General features: G+C 60.4%; 1 protein-coding gene across 6 annotated transcripts; it reads left to right on the top strand.

The window, feature by feature from the left end:
• Nucleotides 1-629: 629 nt before the first annotated feature.
• PPP6R1 (protein phosphatase 6 regulatory subunit 1) lies at nucleotides 630-25,358 on the top strand. 6 transcript variants are annotated; one of them, XM_061173746.1, is made up of 24 exons: nucleotides 630-1,166; nucleotides 11,178-11,410; nucleotides 12,996-13,182; nucleotides 13,263-13,400; nucleotides 13,491-13,556; nucleotides 14,902-15,014; nucleotides 15,101-15,214; nucleotides 15,538-15,700; nucleotides 15,795-15,947; nucleotides 16,064-16,198; nucleotides 16,745-16,809; nucleotides 16,902-17,017; nucleotides 17,101-17,186; nucleotides 17,346-17,435; nucleotides 17,511-17,608; nucleotides 20,086-20,143; nucleotides 20,222-20,394; nucleotides 22,777-22,910; nucleotides 22,996-23,176; nucleotides 23,248-23,339; nucleotides 23,497-23,578; nucleotides 24,046-24,156; nucleotides 24,239-24,310; nucleotides 24,423-24,760. In XM_061173746.1, the coding sequence occupies exons 2-24, from the start codon at nucleotides 11,184-11,186 to the stop codon at nucleotides 24,424-24,426; spliced, it is 2,658 nt and encodes an 885-aa protein (XP_061029729.1). In that variant the 5' UTR covers nucleotides 630-1,166; nucleotides 11,178-11,183; the 3' UTR covers nucleotides 24,427-24,760. The 6 variants fall into 6 exon arrangements, with proteins under 6 accessions (XP_061029729.1, XP_061029728.1, XP_061029727.1 ...); XM_061173745.1 differs by lacking the exons at nucleotides 24,239-24,310; nucleotides 24,423-24,760 and adding an exon at nucleotides 24,767-25,358 and having other exon boundaries at nucleotides 23,269-23,339; XM_061173744.1 differs by lacking the exons at nucleotides 24,239-24,310; nucleotides 24,423-24,760 and adding an exon at nucleotides 24,767-25,358.
• Nucleotides 25,359-25,447: the final 89 nt, after the last annotated feature.

Here is a 25,447-nt window from a genome sequence, read left to right as displayed (position 1 = left end):
ATTGAGGAGACTGAGACTCAGAGCAAGATGGGACCTTAAAGAACATGGATACAAAGTCTAGGAGAACCCTTCCAGTCGATGTTGTTAGAGGATACTTTGTGCAGCGGCTAGCAACAGTAAAGACACGGCCTGGGCAAAGGCCTAGAAGTGGGACTGAAGTCAGCCTAAGGCACAGAGGAGGAAGGCGTCGAGAAAGATCGCGGCGGGACAAAAAGCTCCTGGCCGGGGTTGGAGAGAAAACCCGAGATGGATTGCTCAGGAGCCGACCCTGGAGCCGAAGCAGGAATGTGATTGGAGGAGACAGAAGACCAAGTGGATTTCCAAAGGGAGCGAGGGGATAGAGAAATTCAGGAGCAGGATTTCCTGCGGACTTTTGGAACGGAGTCGCAGAGAAACGATGCCCTCCTGTGCAATGGGGCCTGCGCACTGGGTTGCCTGGGTTTACTCAGGGAGAGACCGTTGGCACAAAGCGGCGCAAGCCCTTTTGCGGCGGAGTTATTCTAGCTGGGCGTGGTCCGCAGCAGCTGGCCCAGCGCGCATGCGCACTGTAGGGCTCGGGCGCGTGGCCTCCGCACACCTGCGCACCGAGTCGGCGGCAGGAGGGCGGGGCCTCCTGCGTGCCTCCGTACTCGGGGGATTGTGGGATAGTGGCGGACGGAGCCGGGTGTCTGCGGCCCTGAAGCCGACTGCAAAGCCCGGGAGTCTCGCCGGTGTGGGGAAGGGGGCGGTGGAGGAAGTGGGCCTCGGCTTCCGTCAGCCGTTGCTCAGCACTGCGGCCTGTTCTGACTGCGGAGTAGGACGCCTTCTGTGACCGGCCCTTGCTTTTCCGCGGGGCGCGCCGGGCCGGGGAAACCGGGGCGACTTCCCAGCTGAGGGCTTACGCGGGCCTCGCGACCCCGCCAACCTCCCTCAGACACCTCGCCCGCGGGCCCCGGACCCCCGCCCTGCCCGACCGGCGCTGACCCCCGAAACTCTGGAACTCGGCGCGCGAGGGCCCCCCTAGGCCCGAGACGCGTGCGCGAGCCCCGGCGCCAGGGCGAGACCCCGCCGCCGCCCCCCGCCCCCACATACCGGCTCCCTGAGGAGGGGCCGGAGCCGCCGGCGGCGGGGCGGGGGGGGCGCCCCGATGAGCCCCGAGTGCGAGGAGCCGCCGCCCCCCCGCGCAGGTGAGCGGGCCGTACCGGGAGTCTCCCCGCAGTCCAAGCACCCGAGTCACCCTCCCCTCCCCCGAGTGCCCCGCCCAGGTATCCCTCGAGTCTCTTCACCCCTTTTCCTTCGGACCCTGTCCCTCGTCCGTGGGGGCTCCCCACCCCCGGTCTCTCCCTTTCAGCGTCCCAGGTCTCCTAGTCTCTCCCCCAAGCCGCCCTAGTCTCCTATCTCTCTCCGCCTCAGCCCCCCTAGTCTCCTATCTCTCTCCCTCTCAGCCCCCCAAGTCTCCTAGTGTCTCTCCCCCAGCCCCCCAAGTCTCCTAGTCTCTCCCGTTCAGCCCCCCTAGTCTCCTATCTCTCTCCCTCTCAGCCCCCCCGTCTCCTATCTCTCTCCTTCTCAGCCCCCCTAGTCTCCTATCTTTCTCCCTCTCAGCCCCCCAAGTCTAGTCTTTCTCCACCAGCCCCCCAAGTCGTCTATCTCTCTCCCCCTCAGCCCCCCAAGTCTCCTGTCTCTCTCCCTCTCAGCCCCCCAAGTCTCCTAGTCTCTCCCCTTCAGCCCCCCAAGTCTCCTAGTCTCTCTCCCCCAGCACCCCAAGTCTCCTAGTCTCTCTCCCCCAGCCCCCCTAGTCTCCTATCTCTCTCCCTCTCAGCCCCCCTAGTCTCCTGTCTCTCTCCCTCTCAGCCCCCCAAGTCTCCTAGTGTCTCTCCCCCAGCCCCCCAAGTCTCCTAGTCTCTCCCGTTCAGCCCCCCTAGTCTCCTATCTCTCTCCCTCTCAGCCCCCCCGTCTCCTATCTCTCTCCTTCTCAGCCCCCCTAGTCTCCTATCTTTCTCCCTCTCAGCCCCCCAAGTCTAGTCTTTCTCCACCAGCCCCCCAAGTCGTCTATCTCTCTCCCCCTCAGCCCCCCAAGTCTCCTGTCTCTCTCCCTCTCAGCCCCCCAAGTCTCCTAGTCTCTCCCCTTCAGCCCCCCAAGTCTCCTAGTCTCTCTCCCCCAGCACCCCAAGTCTCCTAGTCTCTCTCCCCCAGCCCCCCTAGTCTCCTATCTCTCTCCCTCTCAGCCCCCCAAATCTTCTGTCTCTCTCCACCTCAGGCCCCCTAGTCTCCTGTCTCTCTCCCCCTCAGCCCCCCAAGTCTCCTAGTGTCTCTCCTCCAGCCCCCCAAGTCTCCTAGCCTCTCCCTCTCCAGACCACCCTTCCTTCCCCTCTCAGGCCCATTCCCCTGCCTCAGTGTCTCTTTTTTCCACATTTCCCTCCCTCACCTCGTGTCCTGCCTCCCCCCACCTCACCTCCTGTGATTCCACGGGAGCCCCCTGAAGTTTTTCAGTGTCTTCCCCCTCTGACCGCCCTAAGCCCCTGGGCTTCCACCCCCACTCTCTTCCCCTCTGGCCCACGCCCCCTCGGACCCTTCCCCAGGACACCCCTTGCCCTCCCTCTCTCTGCCTCCCCCCCTCCTTCCCGATGCCTGCTTCGTAGACTCTCGGCTCTGCCTCCCACCCTGGGCTCGGGGAACTAGGGTAGTGGGGCTCTCCCTTCGCCCTGACCGTGGCTCCCCGCCCGGCTGTCTCGGGCTGCGAGGAGGCCAGGGAGCCAGTTCTGTGGAGCGGCCGCCACTCCACTCCGTCCCCTTCCTGTGAGGTGAGGCCGGCTGCGGGCACAGAGGGAGGGAGGGGCCGGCCCAGGCCCTGCCCGGGGGAAGCAGAGGCGGAGCCGGACAGTCGCGGTGGCTGGTGTAGTGACAGAGGTAACCCAGGGTGCTGTGGAGGCCGCAGAGCGGAGGAGCTGGCGAGACCGGCTCAGCGGTGGCGTCTTCTATCTGGGAAGGATGAGTAGGAGTTGACAGGTGGAGAGTGGGAAGCAGGGCCTTCCGCGTGGAAGGCGCAGCACGTGCAAACGTGTGAAGGTGGGAACCCAGGAGGAGTCTGCGCGCCTGCGGTGCAGATGTGCTGGGGGCGCGGGCGGAACCCCGTGGTCAGGCTGCTTGTCCAGGCCCTGGAACGTGACCCGCTTAGGGTCTTTCTTGCTGGATGTTTTACATACCTGTACATCAGTGCTGAGGACACGGTTGTTACCGGTAACACCAGCCTGAAAGGCAGGATGTTTCTGGAAAGGAAGATGTGTTGTCAGGTGTGGGACGGGCTTCAGAGTTGTAAAGAAGAAACTTCCGTGGGGTGTAGAGTGGCACTGACGTCTGCTCTCCGCGTAGGGTGGTTCTGGGGGTTCAGCGTGCTGTTTGTAGAAGCCTGTAGCGGAAAGCAAGGCACAGGAAGTGCACCAGCGTTATTATTTAGTTGGGGATTATCCAGTGCAGTGGTTCTCGACTGGGGGGGTGGGGCGATGGTATCCCCCAGGGGACGTTTACTGACGGTGGGAGACATTTTTAGCTGTTACAGCTCGGGATGCTGCTGGCATCTAGTGGGTGGAGGCCAGGGATGCTCGAGCTCCTCCAGCGCAGAGGACAGCCCCCGACAACACGGTGTTTTCCAGCCCAGCTGTCAGTAGTGCTGCAGTGGAGGAACTCTGCTTTCTTGCTTGGGTGTTGTATCGTTGTGGCTTGTTTGCTTTCTTGCTACTGTGAGCTCGGCTGTGTGTTCTGAGTTGTGTACTTTCATTTACTTTTGTGTTTTTGGTAGTTAGTTTTGTTGGGATACCTACTGTTTCTTTCCAGTAAAGGAGAATCTGCTGGTCTCCCCCCAACCCACCCACCCACCCACCCAATGCTTTTTCAGGATCCATGGCCAAGTGACCGTAGCAGGTCACCTTTCCTCTCTGGACTCCAGTTTTCATCAGTTCAAGAAGTATCTCTAAAACAACAAGGCCCTATTGTATAACACAGGGAACTATATTCAGTATCCTGGGATAAACCATAATGGGAAAGAATATGAAGCAGAACGTGTATGTATGTATAACTGAGTCACTTTGCCGTACGGCAGAAATTAATACAACATTGTAAATCAACTAGAGTTCAATAAAATAAATTAAAGAAGAGAAGAAGTATCTCTAGCTGTGGGCTTGGCCTTATGCTAGGTCCCGGGAAACTGGCATCTTGCTGCGGGAGGCAGGCGACCGAACAGGCAAGTCCTGTCGCAGAGCGCTCAGATGCCATCGTAGTGTGACCACGGGAGCTGTGCAAGTGTGGAGAAGGCCTCTAACGCAGTCAGGGGAGGCTTCCTGGAGGAAGTGGTGTCTGTGCTGAAGCCTGAAGGACCCACGAGGAGCTAGCTAGTCAGGCCCAAAGAGCTGGAGGGAAGGCAGAGGGAGCAGCCGAGCAGTCAGGTGTGGCGGGAGTGTTGAGCGCCATGCGGGTTGCAGCAAGAGATGAGGTGAGAGAGGCCTGGATGCCTTGGTGGAAACGAGAAGCCTTCCCCGCATTGCCAGCCTCCTAAAGGGAGCTTGGGCAGGCTCAGTACCTGGGGGGTGGGGACACACCTTCCTTTCCAGGCTGAACCGTGGTTTCCCCCTGAACACTGGTTTTGTGGATCTTCCCATGGGAAGTGCCGTTTTACAGTGACCGTGAGGTGTCTCTCAGGGAAGAGACTGAGGTCCCTGGTCTAAGGCCCCAGAGATTGGAGTTTGGAGAGGCAGATTGGAACTCAGGCCTTTCTGACTTTGGATCACCCTATAACACTCACTCCTGCCCTCTGTTTTCCAAGAGCTATTTCAAAATCTATTCGTTGCTCTTTTCCGCTTTGAACCCATGACCGATCCAGGAGATGGCACTGAATGGGAGCTTTCGGGCCCCTCCTCAGTCCTTGGCCGGGTATCCCATTCTCTTCTGTTTCCTAATTGTTCCATCCTCTAGGGTTGGACCAGAGCCGCCACCTCCCCTGGGCAGGTGTGGTCTAGGGCCAGAGGGGGAGGTGGTGCCCCTAACTGCTGCCTCCCCACCCCCCAAGCCCCCCATGGGAAGGATGAGCCACAGGAAAGTCCCAGCCCATCGTCCTGTGTGGCCTTGGCCAGGTCCCTCTCCTCTGGCCTCTGTGGCCCCTACTTCCAAATGGATGTCCCGCCGCTTACCTTGCTGGGTCTGTGCTGGGTCCTGCTGTTATCCATTGTCCCCTTCCGGGAATTGGAAGTCCCCCACCCCCATTTCATTTCAGATTTGGCTGAGAGCTGACGGACGGGGGGCAGTTAGAGGGTGGTGGTCTCGCTGTCCTCTGAGCTGCTGGGCCCTGCCAGGGGCTGGGGGCTGGCCAGCCAGCAGCAGGTTCTCCCCTCCTGCGGCTCGCCTGGCCGCTGTCTCTTTAGGGGCCTGTTGGCCTGTGGTGGCTGAGGGCAGCAGCGGCAGCAGGCCTGAGATGGCGTCTCCCAATGTTGGAGTCTCTGCTGAGCCTCGGGGCATCTCAGGTGGCCGCCCCAAGGCCCTCCCAGAGGCCTCTTCACACTTGACCTCCTCTTCCGGGTGCTTCAGGGCCAGGGCAGGCGAGAAAGGGGTGGCAGATAAAGGATCAGCCCACGGGCTCCCTGGCAGGCGGGGCTGTGTTTGGACGGACGGTGGCAGCAGCGGCAGTGGGGACGCTCTGTGGGAGCTGCAGTTGGGCCCTATCTGAGCCCAGGCAGGGCCAGGGGCTGGCGGGCTCCCGAGAGGGGCAGCTGGTGTCGGAGGCCTGAGAACAACGCAGCAAAGCAGGAAACCTGGGGCGATGGTGCAGAGCTGGCAGAGAGAGAGGTAGTTTTCGTTTTTAATGGCTTCCTTTCTCATTTACAGTTTCCCCTTCTTCCGTTTGCAGCCAGAGTCATGGTTTTCAAACGGTCGCTAAAAACCAGTAGGTAGTCACTTCCGTTTTCTTGAAGTTCGCTAAAAGTTGCAAAGAGTGGGGGTGGCGGGGTGTATGGCGCCCACCAGAGCACTTGAGTGACCTCGGTCGCTCAGGCAAATGGGGCATTTCCTCAGGTCTTCTGTTTTTAGCGCCGTCAACCTGGGTAGTGGCTGTTCCTTCCCTCTTGCTCAGAAGTGTCCAGGCTCTGGCCTGGCCTCAGGGACAGATAGGAAAGGCCAACACCTGCTGAGCACCTGCTCTATCAGGACCACTGGCCTGACCCAGCTGTTCTCATGAAATGGCCCTTCCCGATGGCTGTGCCCCCATTTCACAGATGAGGAAACAAGGCATTTGGATGCCAAGTGCCTGGCCCATGTTCACCCCCTTAGAGAGTAAGAACGAAACCCACCTCTCCTGTCCAGTTCCCAGAGCTTCCTCCAGGAAGTTCCATTAAGTGGAAGGTGGGATTGACTGTCAGGACTTGCGGCTAGAGTGAATTGTGAGTTTGTGGCGGGGGAAAGTGTTTTTCTCTTTTTTCTGTTTTCTTTTTTCCACTTCTCCTGTGCCTGCATCTCCGTTCTGCATAGAGCTTGAGACCTGATGTTTGTAGGATACCGACTACCACCCGACTGCCTCTGATCTTTGCAGCCTCCTCTGATTTTCCCTGGTTTCTGAGGCCGCTGGAGTCCACACTCCCCAGCCCTCCGCACCGCACCCACTCTCCCTTCTCTGTTCTCTGGCAAGCCAGCTTTGGGAGGAAAGTCCTACCTGCTGTCCAAAGCAGGTGGGAGGGGTGGGGTGGGAGGAGCGTAGCCTGTGCCGTGTCTCCAGATGCTGTGGAAGTGTGTGGGCGTGCCGCAGCCTTGAGAACTTCCTCCTGTGCTCTGGAGAGGGCACCGAGGTCTGGTTCTGCTGTGGCTCCACCCCTGCGGGTCCCCATCTCCTCAGCTATCAAATCGGAATAATAACAGTGCTGTACCTAGTTGTCTTGATTAGAGATACAGTGCCATGCAGGTGCACAGGTTCTCTGAAGGGGTTGGCAGGGCCCTGTCCCCCAGCTCTGGGAGGCCTGCTTAGCTCAGGGACAGCGTTGGCAGTGAGGGTGGGGAGGGGGGACCTGGGTGTGCTCCCGAGGCGGAGCCTTCACGCCTCAGCCTCGGCTCTGCCCTGGCGGCTTGTCAGCTCAGGGTGTCTTGGATGCAGAGCAAGGCCAAGGCCTGGCCCTGTCACAGCAGCCTCAGGCAGCTTTGGTTTTGTTTGTTTTTGATAACGGTTTTTTTGTTGAGATGTAATTCATACACCATATATGACTTAGTCATTTAAAGTGCACAATTCAACAGTTTTTGGTCTATATATCCTAATCCAGACATTTTGTGGCTTAACCATTTATTTCTTTTTTTTTTTTTTTTTTTGGCTGCCTTGGGTCTTCATTGCTGCGCGCGGGCTTTCTCTAGTTGTGGCGAGCGGGGGCTATTCTTCCTTGCGGTGCACGGGCTTCTCATTGCGGTGGCTTCTCTTGTTGCGGAGCACGGGCTCTAGGCGCGCAGGCTCAGTAGTTGCGGCACACAGGCCCTAGACCGCGCGGGCTTCGGTAGTTGTGGCGCACGGGCTTAGTTGCTCCGCGGCATGTGGGATCTTCCTGGACCAGGGCTCGAACCCATGTCCCCTGCATTGGCAGGTGGATTCTTAACCACTGCGCCACCAAGGAAGTCCTACAATGGATTTTTAAAATTGAGGTATCATTGACAAATAAAGTTGTATACAATTGATTTTAGAACTTTTTTTTTAGAACATCCTTTTCCCAAAAGGAAACCCCATAACCGCTGGCAGTTCTTCCCCCCCCCACCCCCAACCCATGTCCACCAGCTCCTGAAAACCACTAATCCACTTTCTGTCTCTATGGATTTGCCTTTTCTGGATGTTTCATGTAAATGGAAATATATGATGTAGTCTTTGGTGATTGGCTTTGTTCATGCCACCTGGGTGGCCTTTTTTTTTTTTTTTTTTTTTTTTTTTTTTTTTTTTTTTTCCCTGGGTGGCCTTTTGACCTCTCTGGTCTCCTTATCGCCGCACAAGTCTGTGATGTAGAAAGAGGTGGTGTTCTCGCCATGGCGAGCTCCTTGTCCCTTGGGCCCAGCAGTGGCTGCCCCTTGAAGTGATTCTGGTCCCAGGTCCACCCAGCTCAGGAAACCCATTCAGGCCCGACTGTCTCTTGAAGTGAAGAGGACGGTGGAAGGGTCCCTCAGAGGTCTGGGAACTGGGCAGAAGTGGGGAATTGCCCTTGTGCAAAGGCAGGTCTCTGAGCACTTGCAGAGCCGGGGGCGCCGCCTTGGTTTCCTTTTGGAGCAGTGGTCCTCACTCTGACACAGGGACCCACGTTCGGCACCGGGTTCAGCCCACTCTCCTTCCTCCCGTCCCCAGCCTGCCTGCCCTGGTGGTCACCCCCACCCCACCCCACCCAACCTGTGACTGTGGTTTATAGGGAGCCTCTGAGTGTGTCTGGGGGAGACAGGGTGGGAGCGGGTCCCTTTACTGATGCCCTGACAGGTGTGTCAGCTTCCTGCCTCAGGAGCAGGGTCCGTGGGAAAACTTGGGGTGTCTTTCAGTCAATGTTTCTGAGCACATATCGCATGCCAGGTACCGTGCTAGGTGCTGTCCAGGGTGCTCACAGCAGCCCAGCAAGGAAGGTTCTCTCTGCGTTGTCCACCATCCTATCAGGGCACATTCAGCGTAAGGGCTGTACAGGCTGTGAGGGACCTGGCCCAGCGTTCCTCCCTGAACTCAGAAATGTCCACTGAGTAAGTGCTAGACTTGCAGCTTAGCGTTTCGCTAAGCCCCGCAGGGACCAGGAAAGAGCTGGTCTTCAGCTCCCTGAGGGTGTCAGCTGGTGAGAGCCAGGTTAGGGAAGGCCGTAGCCAGGGCAGAGCCAGTGCTGGCAAGCACCTTGGGCCTGAGCTCACTCACTTGTTTTGTGAGTGTTCATTGGCAGTGGCTGGGCACCAGTGAATGGGATGAGGCCCTGCACCCCGAGAAATTACCTCCTGGGGTTTGGGTGACATCTCCACAGTTCACCAGCCCCCAGACCTGGGTGCACCTCAGTTTCCTCACCTGTAAAATGGGGCCATCGGTTCCTTCCTTGGGGGCGGTTGTGAGGGTAGATTGAGGTAATGGCTGTGTGGGCCTGGGAACGGTGTCGGGGGTGCAGCTAATGTGGTTTGTCCACTTCACGTGTCTGGTGTGTTGTCGGCAGAATGCCCCCATTCCCGCAGACCCGGAGGCCTAGGGCTGGAGGCAATGACGTCACACAGGAGGCTTCTCGGGGCTGCAGGCTCTGGAGGAGATGCGCCCTGAAAGGGCAGTCGCGGGGCGACATGTGAGCAGCCAGGCCAGAGCTTGCTCGGGGCCAGGGTGGTACCAGGGGACGTGGCCTGGGCTCGGCGCACACAGGGAGGTGGGTCGGCCAGGGGGGTGGCGGGTGTGGGAGAGCCTGGTGCACGTACTCAGGACTGGGACAGTGAGTGCTGACGAGCAGGAGGTCCTGGGTGCGCAGCGCCAGGAGACGGTCAGGGGCCCTCGCGGTCTTCGTGCGGAGACGGGGGAGCCACCTCAGGGTCTCCTGGGGGGAGCAAGCATGAGGTGCTCACGTTTGTGTTTCAGAAAAGCGTCCCGAGTGGGGTGGGGTGCAGGGCTAAGGGGGCGGTCCCGGCATGCTGTCGGACAGGACCCATGAGGCCTGCGGGATTGGGGGCTCTCAAGTGCCCCCTGCGTCCACCTACTGTCTGGGGTCGGTGTCTGCTGCTGCCTCCCGAGGTCACGGCTCGTCCACTCCACCTTCAGCCGTAGGCAGCCAGGGCTTAGGAACTGACATGAGTCCCGGCAGGGATTGCAGATTTAGAGCCACTTGTTCCCAGTCACTGAGAAGTCACCCTGAGGGCTGGGAGGAGATAAGTGAGGCTCCTGAGGAGGCTGGAAGGGAGAGCTGGGTGCTGGTGGTGTCTTGAAGGAACCGAGGGGCAGAAGGCCAGTCGCCCGCGGCCACACGTGCCACCCGGCTCTGCCCCGCTTTCAGCCCTAGCTGCTTCCCGAGTCGAGCGTCTTTCTCCCCTGGGCTGGTGCCCCGTCTGGCAGGCATGCTTGCCGTGGTTGGGATGGTGTGGGCCAGAAACGGCGAGGGAGGGCTTTGTAGGAGAGGGACTGGCGTTTGCGCCTGGGAGGTTGCGGAAGGGGCATCCTGGTCTCTGGGTCTGTCTTCAGTGGTCTCTGCTTCACGTGGTCTTCACGAGGTGGCTGGCGTGCGTGAGCTCTGGTCAGCGCCTGCACGGTGCTCGGGGGGCCCAGCTTACCCGGGTGTGGTTGCCCACCGTACAGTGGGGTGACCACAGCCCCTCCCAAGGGCCATAGGCACAGTGCCCGGTGCATAGGGAACCTGAGTGGGCAACAAGTGGCCTGGGAACTGGCGGCCAGCTCAGGGCAGGTCTCTACACGGTGGTCGATGCTGGGAGCCTATAGAAATCTTCAGAGGAGCAGCCAAATCCCTGCTCGTCGAGGGCTTGGACCCACCTGGCACCTAGTCAGTCAGTGCTCCACCCGAGATGGCCCTAAGGCCAGTGCCAGGTGGGGTGGGCCACAGCCAGGGGTACAGGGTCTCCAGTGCTGGCCAGCAAGCTGCCATCCTCCAGTGGTGGGCGCTGGCTTTCCGTCCTCCCTGCTAAGGTGGTTCCCTGTCCTGGTTTCTTTCGGCCCCGGGCAGCGGCTGTTCTGGGAGCTGCCACCCCCTCCCCTCAAACTTTTCCTCTTCCTGTCGTGGCACTGGGTACGGGGGCTTGGGGTGTGTGTGTGTGTAGTGTCCAGGCAGCGACCACAGCCTGGAGACGTTGCAGACCTTCCTCCCTCTGCCCCTACCCCACACCCTGCACACAGCACGGAGATTGCTGGGCTGGATGGCAACCGTGCTGGCTGTCATGGGGCATTTTAATTTGTTCGGCAATGCAGATTGAAGCAAGTCTGATGCCAGAGGTTCCAGGATGAGCACAGTTCCAGCCTAGATGTGGGGACAGTGGACACAGGCCCTGGGGTGACAGGATCATGGCAGCTCCGTGCACAGCGTCGGGGCTGTTTTCCACGGGGCCTGTGTGTGGTCGCACCCGGGGGTCTTACCCAGGCCTGGGGGCTCAGCAGTGGACAGGACAGTCGCCCATCGGGTGGTCCTCGCAGGCTGGGAGGTGGAGGGAAGCGGGCGGGGTCGGAGCCCACGTGTGACAGACCCTGCCCGCAGGGCGCCATGTTTTGGAAGTTTGACCTGCACACGAGCTCGCACCTCGACACGCTGCTGGAGCGGGAGGACCTGAGCCTGCCTGAGCTGCTGGACGAGGAGGACGTGCTGCAGGAGTGCAAGGTCGTCAACCGAAAGCTGCTGGACTTTCTGCTGCAGCCGCCACACCTGCAGGCCATGGTGGCCTGGGTCACCCAGGAGCCGCCGGCCAGCGGCGAGGAGCGGCTGCGCTACAAGTGAGCCCCGCCCTGTTGGTCCCCCACGGTGGGACACCCCAACTTGCTGTGGACATTGTTGACTCCCATTTTTGTTATGGGACTTCCCAGACATCTCCCAGGCGGAGGGATGGGCAGAACGAACCCGAGGACCCTTCCCCAGCCGTTAGGGGCGCCGCGTGTGGGCAGTCTGTTTCATTGGCCCACACCCCACCCCCACTTTATTTCCATGGTTTATTCAGTTGGATTTTTGTTCCCTTTTTGGAGCATGGGCAGCGTGAGGCCTGCCCCCTCACCCCCCACGTCCCCAGTGCCCAGCGCAACTCCAGGCGCTAAGGGTGTGCCTGTGCCCCCTCCCCCATGCTCTTCTGCCCTTCCCTCCCACCGTAGGGCCCTCGAGTATGCCAGGGAGGGTGGACGAAGAGGGCAGGGCCCTGTTGAGGGTCAATGGGAATCGTCTCCATGACGGGGGGCTTCTGTCTGCCCTGGTCTCTGCTGCCCTTTTTTTTTTTTTTAAAATTAATTTATTTATTTTTGGCTGCGTTGGGTCTTCATTGCTGTGCGTGGGCTTTCTCTAGTTGCGGCAAGCTGGTGCTACTCTTTGTTGCGATGTGCGGGCTTTTCATTGCAGTGGCTTCTCTTGTTGCCACTGTAACTAAGCGTGGGCCTAGTTGCTCCGCGGCACGTGGGATCTTCCCAGACCAGGGCTCGAACCCGTGTCCCCTGCCTTGGCAGGTGGATTCTTAACCACTGCGCCACCAGGGAAGCCCCTCTGCTGCCCTCCTTGAGCCCTGTGCAGTCTGTCCTGGACAATCCTCCTGGTTCCCTGGTGTCGCCCTCTCCCCGGCCCCTCACACTGTAGACAACGCAGGTGGTCCTTACGAGCTCTGCATCTTCTGTCCCCGCAGGCCTCGAGCCAGATGGGGAGTGGGTGACTGCTTCTCCTCACTTTGCCCTTTGTGAAGTGGGGGTCTTTGAGGTGCTGCCCGCTGCTTCGTGTGGGGTCTGGTGCGCAGTGGGGACCTCTGGGGGGGCCAGCAGAGTGTCCCCTGTTTCCCCCAGTGTTCATCTGTCACTTACCTGCCCCCATGTGTGTCTCCTCCCTTCTTTGCTTTGTTCACCCGGCCTCTGTACCCCCTTGAGCGTGTCCAGCGGCCCCGTGGACGGGGCTTTTGCTCACAGTAGCAGGGAGCCTCTGGTCTGACACCTGTGCCGAGCTGCCCCTGGGCTCCCTGCCCTGCCTCAAGGAACCCGCTTCCCAGAGGCTTTACGGTTTATGGGGCAGAGCTGGAGAAGGTTGTGGTCCCCCAGAGCCCTGGGTGGCACACTGGGTGGGGCAGCCCTCTCCCTGTCTGTACAAGGAGGTGAGGGGGTGAGGTTGGATTTTAGAAGGGTCATCGGGGCTGGGCCTGGGTCAGACTGGAGGGTTGGGGGTAGAGGGATAGAGGGACAGGTGTTGGTAGGGGGTCAGGTCCCCTGACTCCAGGCTCAGGAGGCTGGATGCTGCCTTGGGGGGTGGGGAGCATGAATGGGCTGCGACTGGGAGGCGGGGTGGTTCGGCCTCCGCCCCCACCGTGCCCTCCCCAGCCCTTTCTGGGTGTGTCAGGTACCCCAGCGTGGCCTGCGAGATCCTGACGTCGGACGTGCCCCAGATCAACGACGCGCTGGGTGCGGACGAGTCCCTCCTGCACCGGCTTTACGGCTTCCTGCAGAGCAGTGGCAGACTCAACCCGCTGCTGGCCAGCTTCTTCAGCAAGGTCATGGGCGTCCTCATCAACCGCAAGACCGACCAGGTGCCTGGGGCCCCAAGGAGGGTGGGCGGGTGGGCGTGGGGCCGGCTCCTGCGCTGACGTGCCAGTCCCCGTGTCCCCAGCTCGTGTCCTTCCTGCGGAAGAAGGACGATTTTGTGGACCTGCTGCTGCAGCACATCGGCACCTCGGCCATCATGGACCTCCTGCTGCGCCTCCTCACCTGTGTGGAGCGGCCGCAGCTGAGGCAGGACGTGGTCAACGTGAGTGCCGAGGGGCCGCGGCGGGGCAGTGGGCAGGGCTGGGCGGCAGGAGCGGGGTCAGTGAGCGGAGCTCCACCTTCTCGCCCCCAGTGGCTCAATGAGGAGAAGATCGTCCAGCGGCTCATCGAGCAGATCCACCCATCGAAGGACGACAACGTGAGTGCAGCCCACCCACCTGATGTTTCCAGCCTCCGCCCCACACCAGCTTGTCCCTCCACTCCCTTCGTAAACGAGTTGATGAGAAAAGGAAGCACTTGCAACTGTGTGTATTTAAGCGCGGGGCTCTTGCTGAGAACAGAAAAGAGGTGTACACACATGGAACGTTTCTCAGGAACTTGGCCCATCATCCCATGAGGGCTCAGGGCTCTGAAGGGGGTCCTTTGGCCCTGGCCCCTCGCTGCTGCCCTTCCCAGGGGCCCCTCTCCTCCTCCCCTCTGTTGCTGGCTTTGTGGCCTGGTGGCTCTTCCTGTCTCTTGTGCCTGGATCAGCTCTGCCGGTCCTTCAAAGGAGCCACCCAGCAGCCCTGAGTCTGTCCTCCCGGCCCACTGGCTTGTAGGCAGAGGTCCACAGGCGCAGGTAGTCAGCACCAGGCACTCAGCTAGTGCCTGGCCTGGGAGAGTGATGACTGTCCAGGCCTTTGTGGCAGAGGGACGAGGGGTATCTGCCATGAGCCAGGTGGCAGGGCATCTGTGAGGGGCTCTGAAGTGCGGCCGGTGGCCTGGTTGGTCTGCCTGGGTCGGGGGTCTGTGTGGGTGGGCCCTGGGAGCACCTGTTGGGTTAGACTCAGAGCTCTGCTTACGTATCTTTTGGTTTATTTTGCAACAACTTTCTGACATACCACATGACTCACCCATTAAAAATATAGGATTCAGTGGCTTTTAGTATATTTACTGGGTTGTGCAGCCTTTGCCACGTTGATTTTAGAGTATTTTTCATCACTCCACAAAGGAAACGCTGTACCCATTAGCTGCCCCTCCCCATTTCCCTCATGGTTGCTTGGCCCCCACCAACCACCAGTTGGCTTTCTGTCTCTGGATTTGCCTGTTGTGGACGTTTCATATAAGTGGATTGCATGATGCAGGGTCTTCTGTGACTGGCCTCTTTGCCTTAGCACCAAGTTGTCTGTGTTCATCCATGTTGTGGTGTGTGTCAGCGCTTCATCCTTTTCTAAGGCCAAAGAACGTTTCAGTGTGTGGATAGACCACGGTTGCTTATCTGTTCACCAGGTGGTGGACGCCCGGGTGGTTCTCCTCTGTGGCTACTGTGGATAGTGTGGTGTTTGTGTGGGGTGTCTCCTCTCCCAGGAAGTCGTCTCTGGTTTCCCTTTCTCTCTGTCGTCTCTGCCTTCCCAGTGTTCGGTGCTTTTGTTCTCTCCCTCGGCACTGTGTCCTGGGGTCTGCGTGACCCTCTGTCCTCAGGGGCGGGTGGCCAGTCTTCAGCTGGTGGGGCTTCCCGGCACCGGGGCAGGCCCGGGGTGCCAGCTCTGTCTCCCCTCCCCCAGCAACATTCCAACGCATCCCAGTCCCTGTGCGACATCATCCGCCTGAGCCGGGAGCAGGTGATCCACGTGCAGGACAGCCCGGAGCCTGACCAGCTGTTGGCCACCCTGGAGAGGTGGGTTTGCGGGTGGTGCCCAGGCCAGAGGGAAGGGGGAGCCATCTGGGGGCCCTTCTCCCTGACGCCTGCCACCCCCGCCCCAGGCAGGAGACGATCGAGCAGCTGCTGAGCAACATGTTGGAGGGGGAGCAGAGCCAGTCCGTCATCGTGAGCGGGATCCAGGTGCTACTGACGCTGCTGGAGCCCAGGAGGCCCAGGTGAGAGGCTGGCCTCCCTCCCCAGGTGACCCCTCGGAGCCCCACCCTTCGGTTCTGGGGTGGGGGTCGCTAGGGTTCCGGAGAGGAGTCCTGTTCCCTCTGGCAGACGAGGAAACAGGGTGAGTAGACCGCCTGTAGCTTCGAGCTGGCCTTGGGGATCCTGGCTGCTGGGGCGGGTCACTGCCCCCAGGATCCCGGACTCCCAAGGGCAGCAGCTTCTCACTCCCTCCCAGGTGTGGCCCACACGTGCAGACGTGTGCACACACGTGCATGTGCACAGGCTGTCTGGGCGGTTCACTCTGCCCTCTACCGTCCCTCTGCAGGTCCGAGTCTGTGATTGTGAACAACTTCTTCAGCAGCATGGATGGGCAGCTGGAGCTTCTGGCCCAGGCAACCCCGGACAGCGCCGTGTCCAGCGTGGGGACCCTGCATGCCCTGCGCCCACGGCTCAGCCGCTTCCACCAACTCCTGCTGGAGCCGCCCGAGGTGGACAGGGCGCGTGGGGGAGGGGGTGGCAGCAAGGGCGCCCCGCCATCAGGGCAGTGCTGGGGCAGGAACTGAGTCTCTCCTGTGCCTGCAGCTGGAGCCGCTGCGCACGACATGGGGCAGCCTGGCCCCGCCGCTGGGCAACACGCGGTTGCACGTGGTCAAGCTGCTGGCCAGCGCCCTGAGCGCCAGCGATGCGGCCCTGACCCAGGAGCTCCTGGCGCTGGACGTGCCCAACACCCTTCTGGTACAGGGGACAAAGGGCAGGGGGCGGAGGGGGCACCGTGCGGAGGGGCGGTTGGGTGGGGAGGACGGGGCCTGGGTGGGGGCCGCTCAGAGCCAGCCTGTGCCCCTTACCCCCAGGACCTCTTCTTCCACTATGTGTTCAACAATTTCTTGCACGCCCAAGTGGAGGTGTGTGTGAGCACGATGCTGAGCTCCGGGCCCCCTTCCAACAGCAGCTCTGACACACCTGCCCAGAACCCTGTCGTGAAACACGTGAGTGGGGCTCCCAGGTCCCCCTTTGATCTCTGGGGGTGGGCTCTGCCCCACACCTGCCCCTCGCCTGTTGTGTGCTGCCAGGCCATTCATGTGCCGGGCACTGGGGGCTCAGCCTCTTCCTTAGTTCGAGAGTCTTGGAAAGTAGAGGGTGACGTGTGGGGGTGGGGCTGAGTGGAGCGGTGACCTTGGGGGACAGTGGGTGTCCTGGGGGACCAGGAAGGGTTCTCCCAGGGTGATGGCCACCACGCTAGTGGAGATGCCTTTCTGGTTGTAGCCCGGGGCCTAGGGAGGAGCTGACCGGTGGGGCGCTGGGGGTTTGGACAAGCAGGAGCTGGAGGCAGGTGGAGTGGCTCTGGGGCTTGCTGGGTGGGCTGAGCGGGCGTCACACAGGCAGAGGGCGTGTCTGGGTGAGCAGGGGAGGAGCGTGCGTGTGCACACTCGCTGCGCGCTCCTTGTAGGCAGACCAGGGGCTTGGAAGCGGGCTGGGGTGGCAGGGTCCAGCCGTGGTCCCACCCCACGCCGGCCCCTCGCTGCTCCCCCCAGCTGCTGCAGCAGTGCCGCCTGGTGGAGCGCATCCTGACCTCTTGGGAGGAGAACGACCGCGTGCAGTGAGCGAGCGAGCGTCCGGGGCCTTCCCCGGGGAGGGCAGGGCTGGGCGGGCGGGGCGGGTCTGTGTCCAGCCGCGGCCCCTCTCGCCCAGGTCCGCAGGGGGCCCTCGGAAAGGCTACATGGGCCACCTGACAAGGGTGGCCAACGCCCTGGCGCAGAACTTGGAGAAGGGGCCCAACGCCGAGCAGCTGGGGCAGCTGCTGAAGGGTGAGGGCTGGGGCCGGCCCGGGGGCGGGAGGAGGCTGGGCGCCCGGGGCCTTGTGTCCTCACACCCCCCCTTCCCCCAGCAGAGCTGCCAGAGGAGCAGCAGGGGCGGTGGGAGGCGTTCGTGTCGGGACCCCTGGCGGAGACCAACAAGAAGAACACGGTGGACCTGGTGAGGCCCCTGCACCCAGGCGCGCCCACGTCGGCCCTCGCCGCTGCTCCTCCCCCTAGTCCAGCCCGGACGCCCCTCCCCGCAGCCCCAGCTCGCGCGCGTCCTCTCTGGGGGCTCCGCAGGCCCTGACCTCTGCCCCCCCCCGCCCCTGCTGCCCAGGTGAACACCCACCACCTGCACTCCTCCAGCGACGACGAGGACGACAGGCTCAAGGAGTTCAACTTCCCGGAGGAGGCGGTGCTGCAGCAGGTGGGGGCGGTGGGGGGGCGGGGCGGGGAGGCTGTTCTGGACGCCCGGCCCTGACTGCCCCCCGCACCCTGGCAGGCCTTCATGGACTTCCAGATGCAGCGCATGACCTCAGCCTTCATCGACCACTTTGGCTTCAATGACGAGGAGTTTGGGGAGCAGGAGGAGAGCGTGAAGTGAGTGGGGCCCCGGGCAAGGCCAGGGGCAGGCGGGGCCTGGCTGGCCGTGTGGCAGGAGGGGTGTGAGGCAGCGAGGCAGCATGCGCTCCCGCGGCGTGCTCCTCCTGCCGTCCTCCCCGCAGCCTCCTCAGTGCCCCCGCTGCCCCCCCAGCCCCACGCGGGGCTCAGCCTGCAGAGCAGCCGGCCTCGCGCCCTCTCCCCGCCTCTTGAGGACCAGGCAGGAGGCGTGGGCGTCCTGGGACACGGGGGCTGGCTGTGCAGAGCTGGGCTGCGGAGCTTGTGGGACAGACACTCGTAGACTCAGAGCTGGCCTGCCTGCCTCCCCGCCGCGGAGGCCTCAGGGCCTCGTGAGAGATGGTTTTTCAGTGACCAGGTCTGATTGTTTGTGTTTGTCCTGTAACACTTTGACAGCAGTCGCTTCTGGCCTTGCGCTCGTGAACTGCCTTCTTTATTGTCCAAGTTTTTTGCTGACAGAGAAAAAATTAAAAGTTTTAGTGTTTTGTCATTTCACGAGCAGCCTTACGACAGCAACGGGTAAATAGTGAAGGGAAGGGCAGGCAGCGAGAGTCTGAAGGGGAGACTGTGTCAGGGTGGGAGCGGAGCCGCCGCCTGTGGACTCAGGCCGGGCCCTGGGGGCCGTGCAGGCTCCTGGGGGACGTGCTCAGTGACCGGCGCAGCCAGTGCTGTCAGAGCAGAAGATGAGTCCATGACACCCAAGAAAAAGTGGAACAGTCACCGAAGGGCGTGCCGTGGGGGTGTTCCTGAGGTGGGTGGTGACAGAAAGGCCCAGCTGCCCCTCAGGGGCTGCATGTGGGGGCCGGGGCCCGGGCCTGGTCCGTTTCATCACAGGCAGCATGCCGGGCCCTCTCAGGTGTTGCCCAGTTAGGTGCCATGACGACCCTCTGCTCAGGGCTCAGGAGCCCATCTGCAGCCGGGAGACGCAGCGTTGTCACTCACCCCAGGGCACTCACCAGTTACTGTGGGAGGGTCAGCTGTGGTCTCTCGGGCCCACAGCCAGACAGAGACCCTGTAGGACGCAGAGGTGAGGTTCGTGTCTGCTGCTGCCCTGTCCCGCACAGCGCCGGGTGCTGGGAGGCCCCTGGAGAGGAGGGACACTGGCCCAGGAAGACGCCACCCCTCCTGGCGGGGGCGCTGACACTCGGTGAATGGCCTCAGCTCAGCCGGCTGCCCTTCTGGGATGAAATTGTGTTACTTCTTCCGTCAAGATAAATTCCAGTGAGGTTAAAAGCTTTAAATGTAAGAAAAAAAGTAAAGTCGTGAAGCATTCTGGAGCAGAAAATGGATGAGTATCTTAAATCTCAGGGCTGAAGGTGCTGCTCGCGGGGCTCTGGTTGCTGTGCCTACCAGCTGCGTGTGCGGGCTGCTGCCTCTCTGTGAAGGAGACGAGAATACCTGCCCTGGTGGTGGTTGTGAGTCCATCTGTCACGTGCTTGGACTGCGGCTGGTGCCACGTCAGCACTCAGGGATTGTTAATGTACTTCCTGAATCGGAGAGACAGATAACAACCTGGGGAGTATCCCTACCACATGGCGTGGAGCCCGGACCTCGGCATAGATACAAAGTGCTCTTTCCACGGAACAGGAGGAGGACGGACTGGTGCCCCAGGAAAAGAAGGGGGTGCAGGATGCAAACAAAACAAGTAGGAGGCTGTTGAAAAATTGCACAGTCTGCGGGTAGGAGTATAAATTGACAAATCTCTTTCCACAATTTGTGTCAGTATTTAAAATGCATGGATTTAATTCCTTAACCCAGGAATTGCACTTTTGTGAGGCCTTCTGAAAGAGAAAGAATTGAGCAGAGATGGGTGTGGGCGGATGTGGACACTGAAAGGCTGGAAGTTGGAGATGATGAACACCGCACTCCCCACGATCCCTAGGATCACTCGCTCCCATCTGGGTCCTGCCTCGGGCTGGCGGTGGGGCCCACACAGAAGCGTTTTTGTTTCAGCTCCAAGGCTGATTCTTTTGGCCCAGACTGACCCTCTTTGGGCTGGGGCGATGCTTTGTGTGGGGCGGCCCGTGTGAGGCTGCATCCAGTAAAGTCACTGTGAACAGTGAGCCGTCTCCTGGGGGAAGTGTGTGCATAGAAATAAATAATCTCACCCAGCATATGATCTCAAACCCTAAAAACAATCTCTCCAGCTAGGTTCTGTGTCCCTTATTTTACGGTAGAGGAAACAAGGTTCAGGAGTCTTAGGTGGGGCCTGACCCCGTCTCCTTGTGGGACCTCACTCGGCTGGGGGTGTGCAGCTTGGGCGACTTGCTTAACTCCGCTCTGCAGACATCTACGCTGATGGAGGGTGCTGCCAGAGTTGATTTGGGGTTACAGATCAGCTTTAGCGAGGAGGTGCGTTCGCTGGTACAGGGCCCGAGGAGAGCGAGGGTCGTCCAGCGAGGGGATGAGAGGGGGAAGTGGCCCGAGCCTCCCCTCACTGCCCCGTGCTTCTCCCGCAGCGCGCCTTTCGACAAGACGGCCAACATCACCTTCTCCCTCAACGCCGACGACGACAACGTGAGTGCTGCCCCGACCCCTGCTGGTGGGGGCGGGCTGCAGGCAGTCAGCTCACCTCACACCCCCCTGCCCCCGCAGCCCAACGCCAACCTGCTTGAGATATGCTACAAGGACCGGATCCAGCAGTTCGATGACGAGGAGGAGGACGAGGAAGAGGGCCAGGGTTCGGGGGGGTCTGATGGAGAGGATGGTGCCTGGCAGGGCGGCCAGCTGGCCAGGGGGGCCCGCCTGGGCCAGCCCCCGGGTGTGCGGTGAGTACCCTCCTGCAGGCTCCCTAGCACAGCGGGGCCACAGGGCCCACGTAAAATGGTTTTCACCAGCTGGAGTGAGTGAGAAAAATAAGGAGAATGTAGTGTCTGTATTATTTGGGGCGCTTTCAATTGTAAGTGATAAAAACCCAATTCAGATGAGTTCAGTTACAAAAGGAGTAGGATAACCGCTTGTGCAAGGCTGGAACAGTAGGTGGGTCCTTCAGGTACAGCTTGGTCCAGGTGCAAATGAAACCATTATCTGCCCCCACCCCCCACTCTGCTCTCTCCTGTGGTAGCTGTCGGGCAGGTGTTCTTCCCAAAAGGGCACTAGGTGTCCTGTCAGCTCCTTTCCCAAATTTCAGTGAAATGAGACATGATGATTGTCCCTCCCTCACAGTCCCAGCATGTGGGTCAGTAAGCTGTGACCAGCTCTTTGTATAAGCAGTACATTATTTTTTCTTTTACTGGCTGGCCCCAGAATCACTGACTAAATGCATTTGGGTGGCATAGATTTGCCAGTGTGAATACCAACTCAGGGCCTGCAACTTGACCCCTATGGCTTCTGATTTGAGGGTTAGAGTGTTTTAACTTTTTAAATTGACGGGTGACTAGCATACAGACAAGTAGATGAATCTTAAGTGTCTGGACACGTGGACATCCCTTTGCCAGCACCCAGAGGAGGGAGCAGAACCATTCTTGTACCCCTGTGCCCCCTGCTGGCCGCCCTCCGAGGGTGACGCTCTCCTGACTTCTTGCCCTATAGATTTTGCCTCTTCCTACATGTGAGGCCCATCCCTCGGGTAGGTATGGTTGTGTGTCACTTCCCATCCACTGGTGTGTCATTGTGTGACTGCCAAGTTGATTTGCACTTATGGGTGTCATTGCCAAATCCAAGGTTGTGATGCATCCCTGTGTTTTCAACGTCAGCTCTTAACGTTTAGGTTTTTGATCCACCTTGAGCTAGTTTTTTAGATGTGGTGTGAGGTGGGAGGGTCCAGCTTCATTCTTCTGTGTGTGGGAATGCCAGTGTCCCAGCATCACCTGTTGAAGAGACTCCCCACTCACTGGATGGTCTTGACACCTTTGTCAAAAATCTTTCTACTGTACATGCAAGGGTTTATTTCTGGCCTCTGTCTTCTGGTCCATTGGTCTGTACACTTCTGTGTGACGGGGCCACCCTTGATTACTGTTTCATCGTAGTGAGTTCTGAAATTGGAAATGTGAGCATCCAGTTTGTTCTTCTGTTTTAAGTTGTGTTGATCATTCCAGGTTCCTTGAGATTCCAGGTGAATTTTAGGATCAGTTTGTCAATTTCAACAAAGAAACCAGCTGGGATTCTGAGAGGGATTGCCCTGAATCTATAGGGCAGTTCAGGGAGTGTTGCTATTTTAACAATATTTTGTCTCCCAGTCCATGAACATGGGATGTCTTTACATTTATTTAGGTGTTCATTACTTTTTACAGTGTTTTGTAGTTTTCAGAGTATAAGTTTTATGCTGCTTTTGTTAAATTTATTCCTAAGCATTTTATTTTTTTTTTGATACAATCCTGAGTGGAATTGTTTTCTCAAAGTCATTTTGAAGTTGTCATAAGTGTATAAAAATACAAGTCTCTTGCACATTGATCATGTATCCTGCATCCTTGCAGAACTTGCTTGTTCTAACAGTTTTAGAGGATTCCTTAGGTTTCTATATACAAAATCACCCATTCTGCAGTTAGAGATAGTTTTGCTCCTTCCTTTCCAAGTGGGAAGAGCACTTCCCTGATCTGGGGGGACATCGGGTCTCCCTGTTGAGTGTGACGTGGGTTGTGGGTTCTGGAGACGCCCTTCGAAGTTTCCAGGTTCAGGAAGCTCCCTCTACCCTGTCCGTCTGCCCAAGCGTCTGGCTCGTTTTCACCGTGCGGACAAGCCCCTTCTGGTCACGGCAGCCAGTGACCGTGGAGCAGCACCCACGTCTGCTTAGCGCTTCCCCGTTGGACACGGTGTCGAGTTGCGTGTTAGTCAACACTCAGCCGTTACGTTCGGAGCAGCTGCGCTGCTCTGCTTTGCCCTCCTCCGAGGCTATAATGGATGGAGAAGAGTGTGGAGTCAGCCTTCCCTGCGAGGGCTGTGCAGGCCGTGGGAGGTGTCCCCGTTCCTGCTGAGGGCTGGGCGGGGCTTTTCCGCGCCTGTGCTGCTGGCCACGCTCTTTCCAGAGGGCACTCAAGTTCCCACCTGCCTTCCCACCACCATGGGACATGAGCTCTTTCTCTGGGCCTCTTCCCCGCTGCCCCCTCCTCTCCATCCCTTTGATTCCTTCCCATCGTTTGGCTGGGGCTGGCCTTGGTGGGGTCAGGAGGGTGCCCAGCACAGTGGCTGACTGACAGGTGTCCCTGGGGCAGGAGCGGAGGCAGCACAGACAGCGAGGAGGACGAGGACGACGAGGAGGACGAGGACGACGAGGATGGTGACCGGCGGGTGGCCCGTGGCAGGGCTGGGCCCACCTCTCACCCCAGCCCTGGCCCCCAGCCTCCAGGTGGGTGCATGTGCGGGGCGGGCGTGGTCGGGTGCATCCGGCTGTCTGCCTCTGTGCTCACCCCTGCACTGCTCTCCCCCTCCAGACCCCAGCTGGACAGCTACCTTTGACCCAGTGCCTGTGGATGCCCCGACCGGCCCCCAAGCCTGCAGGGAGAAGGAACTGCACTCTGGGCCCCCTGCCCCACAGGAGCCCCGCAGCGGGCCCCCGGACCTCCCTGCCCCGAGCCCAGCTGGCCCTGCGGCCCCCAGCACCCTGCAGCTCAGGTGAGGCCTAGTGGCGGGTGCCCAGGGCCTGGTTGCCTTGAGCTCCAGCGCCGACCCCAGCTGCGCCTTAGGCTCCTTCTCTTGCCTCCTAGGTCTCAGGATCCCATCCCTTCCTCAGCACCTCAGGAAGCCACAGACGGCAGCAAAGTAGCGGAGCCCTCGGGTGAGCCGCTCTCTACCCACTCCCCATCCTGCCCACCTCACCCCCAGCCCTCCCATACACAGCTGTCCCCTGGCCTTGTCCACATCTGCTCCTGAGGAGCGAGGCTGGTGTTAAGCTCGCCGAGTCTCACACCTCTGGGCCGCTCTACTCCGCACAGCCCCCTGCCAGGCCTTGGTCAGTGCTGGGGACCTCCAGGCCACCCTCAGAGGGACGCACCCCGCCCCCAGCTCCTTGGACAGGTAACTGGCTAGGGAGCAGCCACTGGGGGGCCGAGAAGGGGAGAATCTGGGGAGGCGGGTAGAGCCTGTTCCCTGGGCCGTCCCTGCCCTGGAGCTACTCCACGTGGCCCTTGCAGGACCCCCCTCCCCCCAGGCGTGTGCCACTGCCTCAGAGCTTCGGGAAGCTGAAGGTCTAGGGCTGTGCCTGTGCCCACACGTGGCCACAAGCGAGGATCTTGGACCCCAGGGTCCCGCGCTCGGCGCTGGGGTGGGAAGGCCCGGTAGGAGCAGAAGGGGGCTGGGGGTGTGCAGAGCTCGTGTCCCGCTAGCCTTGAGCTGCTCCTGCTGGCGGGCGGCTCCCAGGGGTCTTCGGATGTGAGGGATGCCCCTGAGCCGGGCACTCCTTCCCTGCTTGCGCGAGCAGGGGGCTGAGGGAGAGAGTGCCCAGGAGGGTGTCAGTGATAGTAACCCCATGGGTCCCCCCACAGTGCAACCAGAGACCCTGCTACCTCTGTCCCGGCCCCCAGGGCCCACCAGCCCCCCCAGACCACGGAGGGGGTGAAGAGCCCAGAGTCCTTGGGGCTCCCCCGAAGCCAGAGGTAAGCATGGTGCAGCCTCACAGGGCAGCTGGTGTTACATAGGGGGCACTGACCTCCCCATGTTGTCCCTCTCCCCCAACAGTGCCCTGGCCCTCGAGCCACTTCCAATGCCCAATGGCTCTGCCCCAGGAGGGCCGGCGTCCCCGGGCTCCCAGTGAGTGGTGGGGCTGGGGGCAGAGGGTGGGCTGGGGCAGGGCAGGCAGGGACTTCACGGGGTGGCCACGGGGCGGCAGGCTCCTCACGTGGGTCTTCCTCTCGGTTTCCAGGTAACTGCCTGGTCCCAGTGGTGGCAACCAAATCCTCCGTACTCCACGTGGACCCTGTCCGGGTGGGGCAGGGCAGGTTCCGCAGTGGCCCTGTTGCCCCATCACCCCATCCCTACCCTACCCACCCCGGGTCCTCTCTGGACTCCCAGGAGGCTGGTGCCAGGGAGACAGGCCCCTCACCCCACCCCCATTTGCACTGAGAAAAGAAATTACGGAGTTTTGTCTCCTAGAATAGAGTCGAATAGAGAGAAAGAGAGAGAGAGAGACCTATATTATATATTTTATATATATATATATATATGTGTGTGTGTATATATATATATATATATATATATATTTCACAGGGGGAGAGAGTGGGCAGGCGGGGAGCCAGAAGGAAGCAGGGCTGGGCGGCAGTGGCTTGGACCTTCACCCTGTCCCACTGGGGCTGCTGTGGTGAGGGTCCTGAGGCTGCTACCCACCCTCCCCTCCCACCATGCCCACCCACCCTCCGGTGCAGACGCCCACACCCACACTTGGCCTTTCAGCTCAGGTCCACCTTGGGGGAGGGCCCGAGTGGGGTCGTGCCTTTGCCCAAATCCCCTTGCCTCGGACCCTGCACTTTGACCCAGGCCGGGAGCTAAAAGACCCTCCACCTGGCCCAGCCAGCTCTGTGGGAGGGAGCTGGGAGTCCTGGCCCCAGGGGGCCTCCCCGGTGACATTCCCTCGGGGCCCTGACGCACTCACTGAGACCCCCCCCCATCTCCCATGGACTCTGGGGTGGGGGTCTGGCTGGGGTCCCCGTCCTACTCCCAAGGGTCTGGGGTCCAGCCCAGCTGCCAAGTGACCTTGTCCCAGCTCCCTCTCCCCAGGCTGGCGTGAGTGTGCGTGTTTGTGCCGAGCTTCTGTTTCATATTGCAAATATAAACAAATAAAGGAAGACCGTTGAAGACTCTTGCTGCTCGGACCTTGAGTTCTGGGGCCTGGGGTCGGGGAGCCTGCGCTGCTCCCGCGTCGTGGCCTCGGGGGGGCCCTGGGGGCACGGG

Source organism: Eubalaena glacialis, chromosome 18 (assembly GCF_028564815.1).
Source record: "Eubalaena glacialis isolate mEubGla1 chromosome 18, mEubGla1.1.hap2.+ XY, whole genome shotgun sequence".
NCBI classification, from domain to species: domain Eukaryota; kingdom Metazoa; phylum Chordata; class Mammalia; order Artiodactyla; family Balaenidae; genus Eubalaena; species Eubalaena glacialis.
The sequence above is the reverse complement of the archived record's forward strand: the minus strand, read 5'-3'. Positions and strand labels throughout refer to the sequence as shown.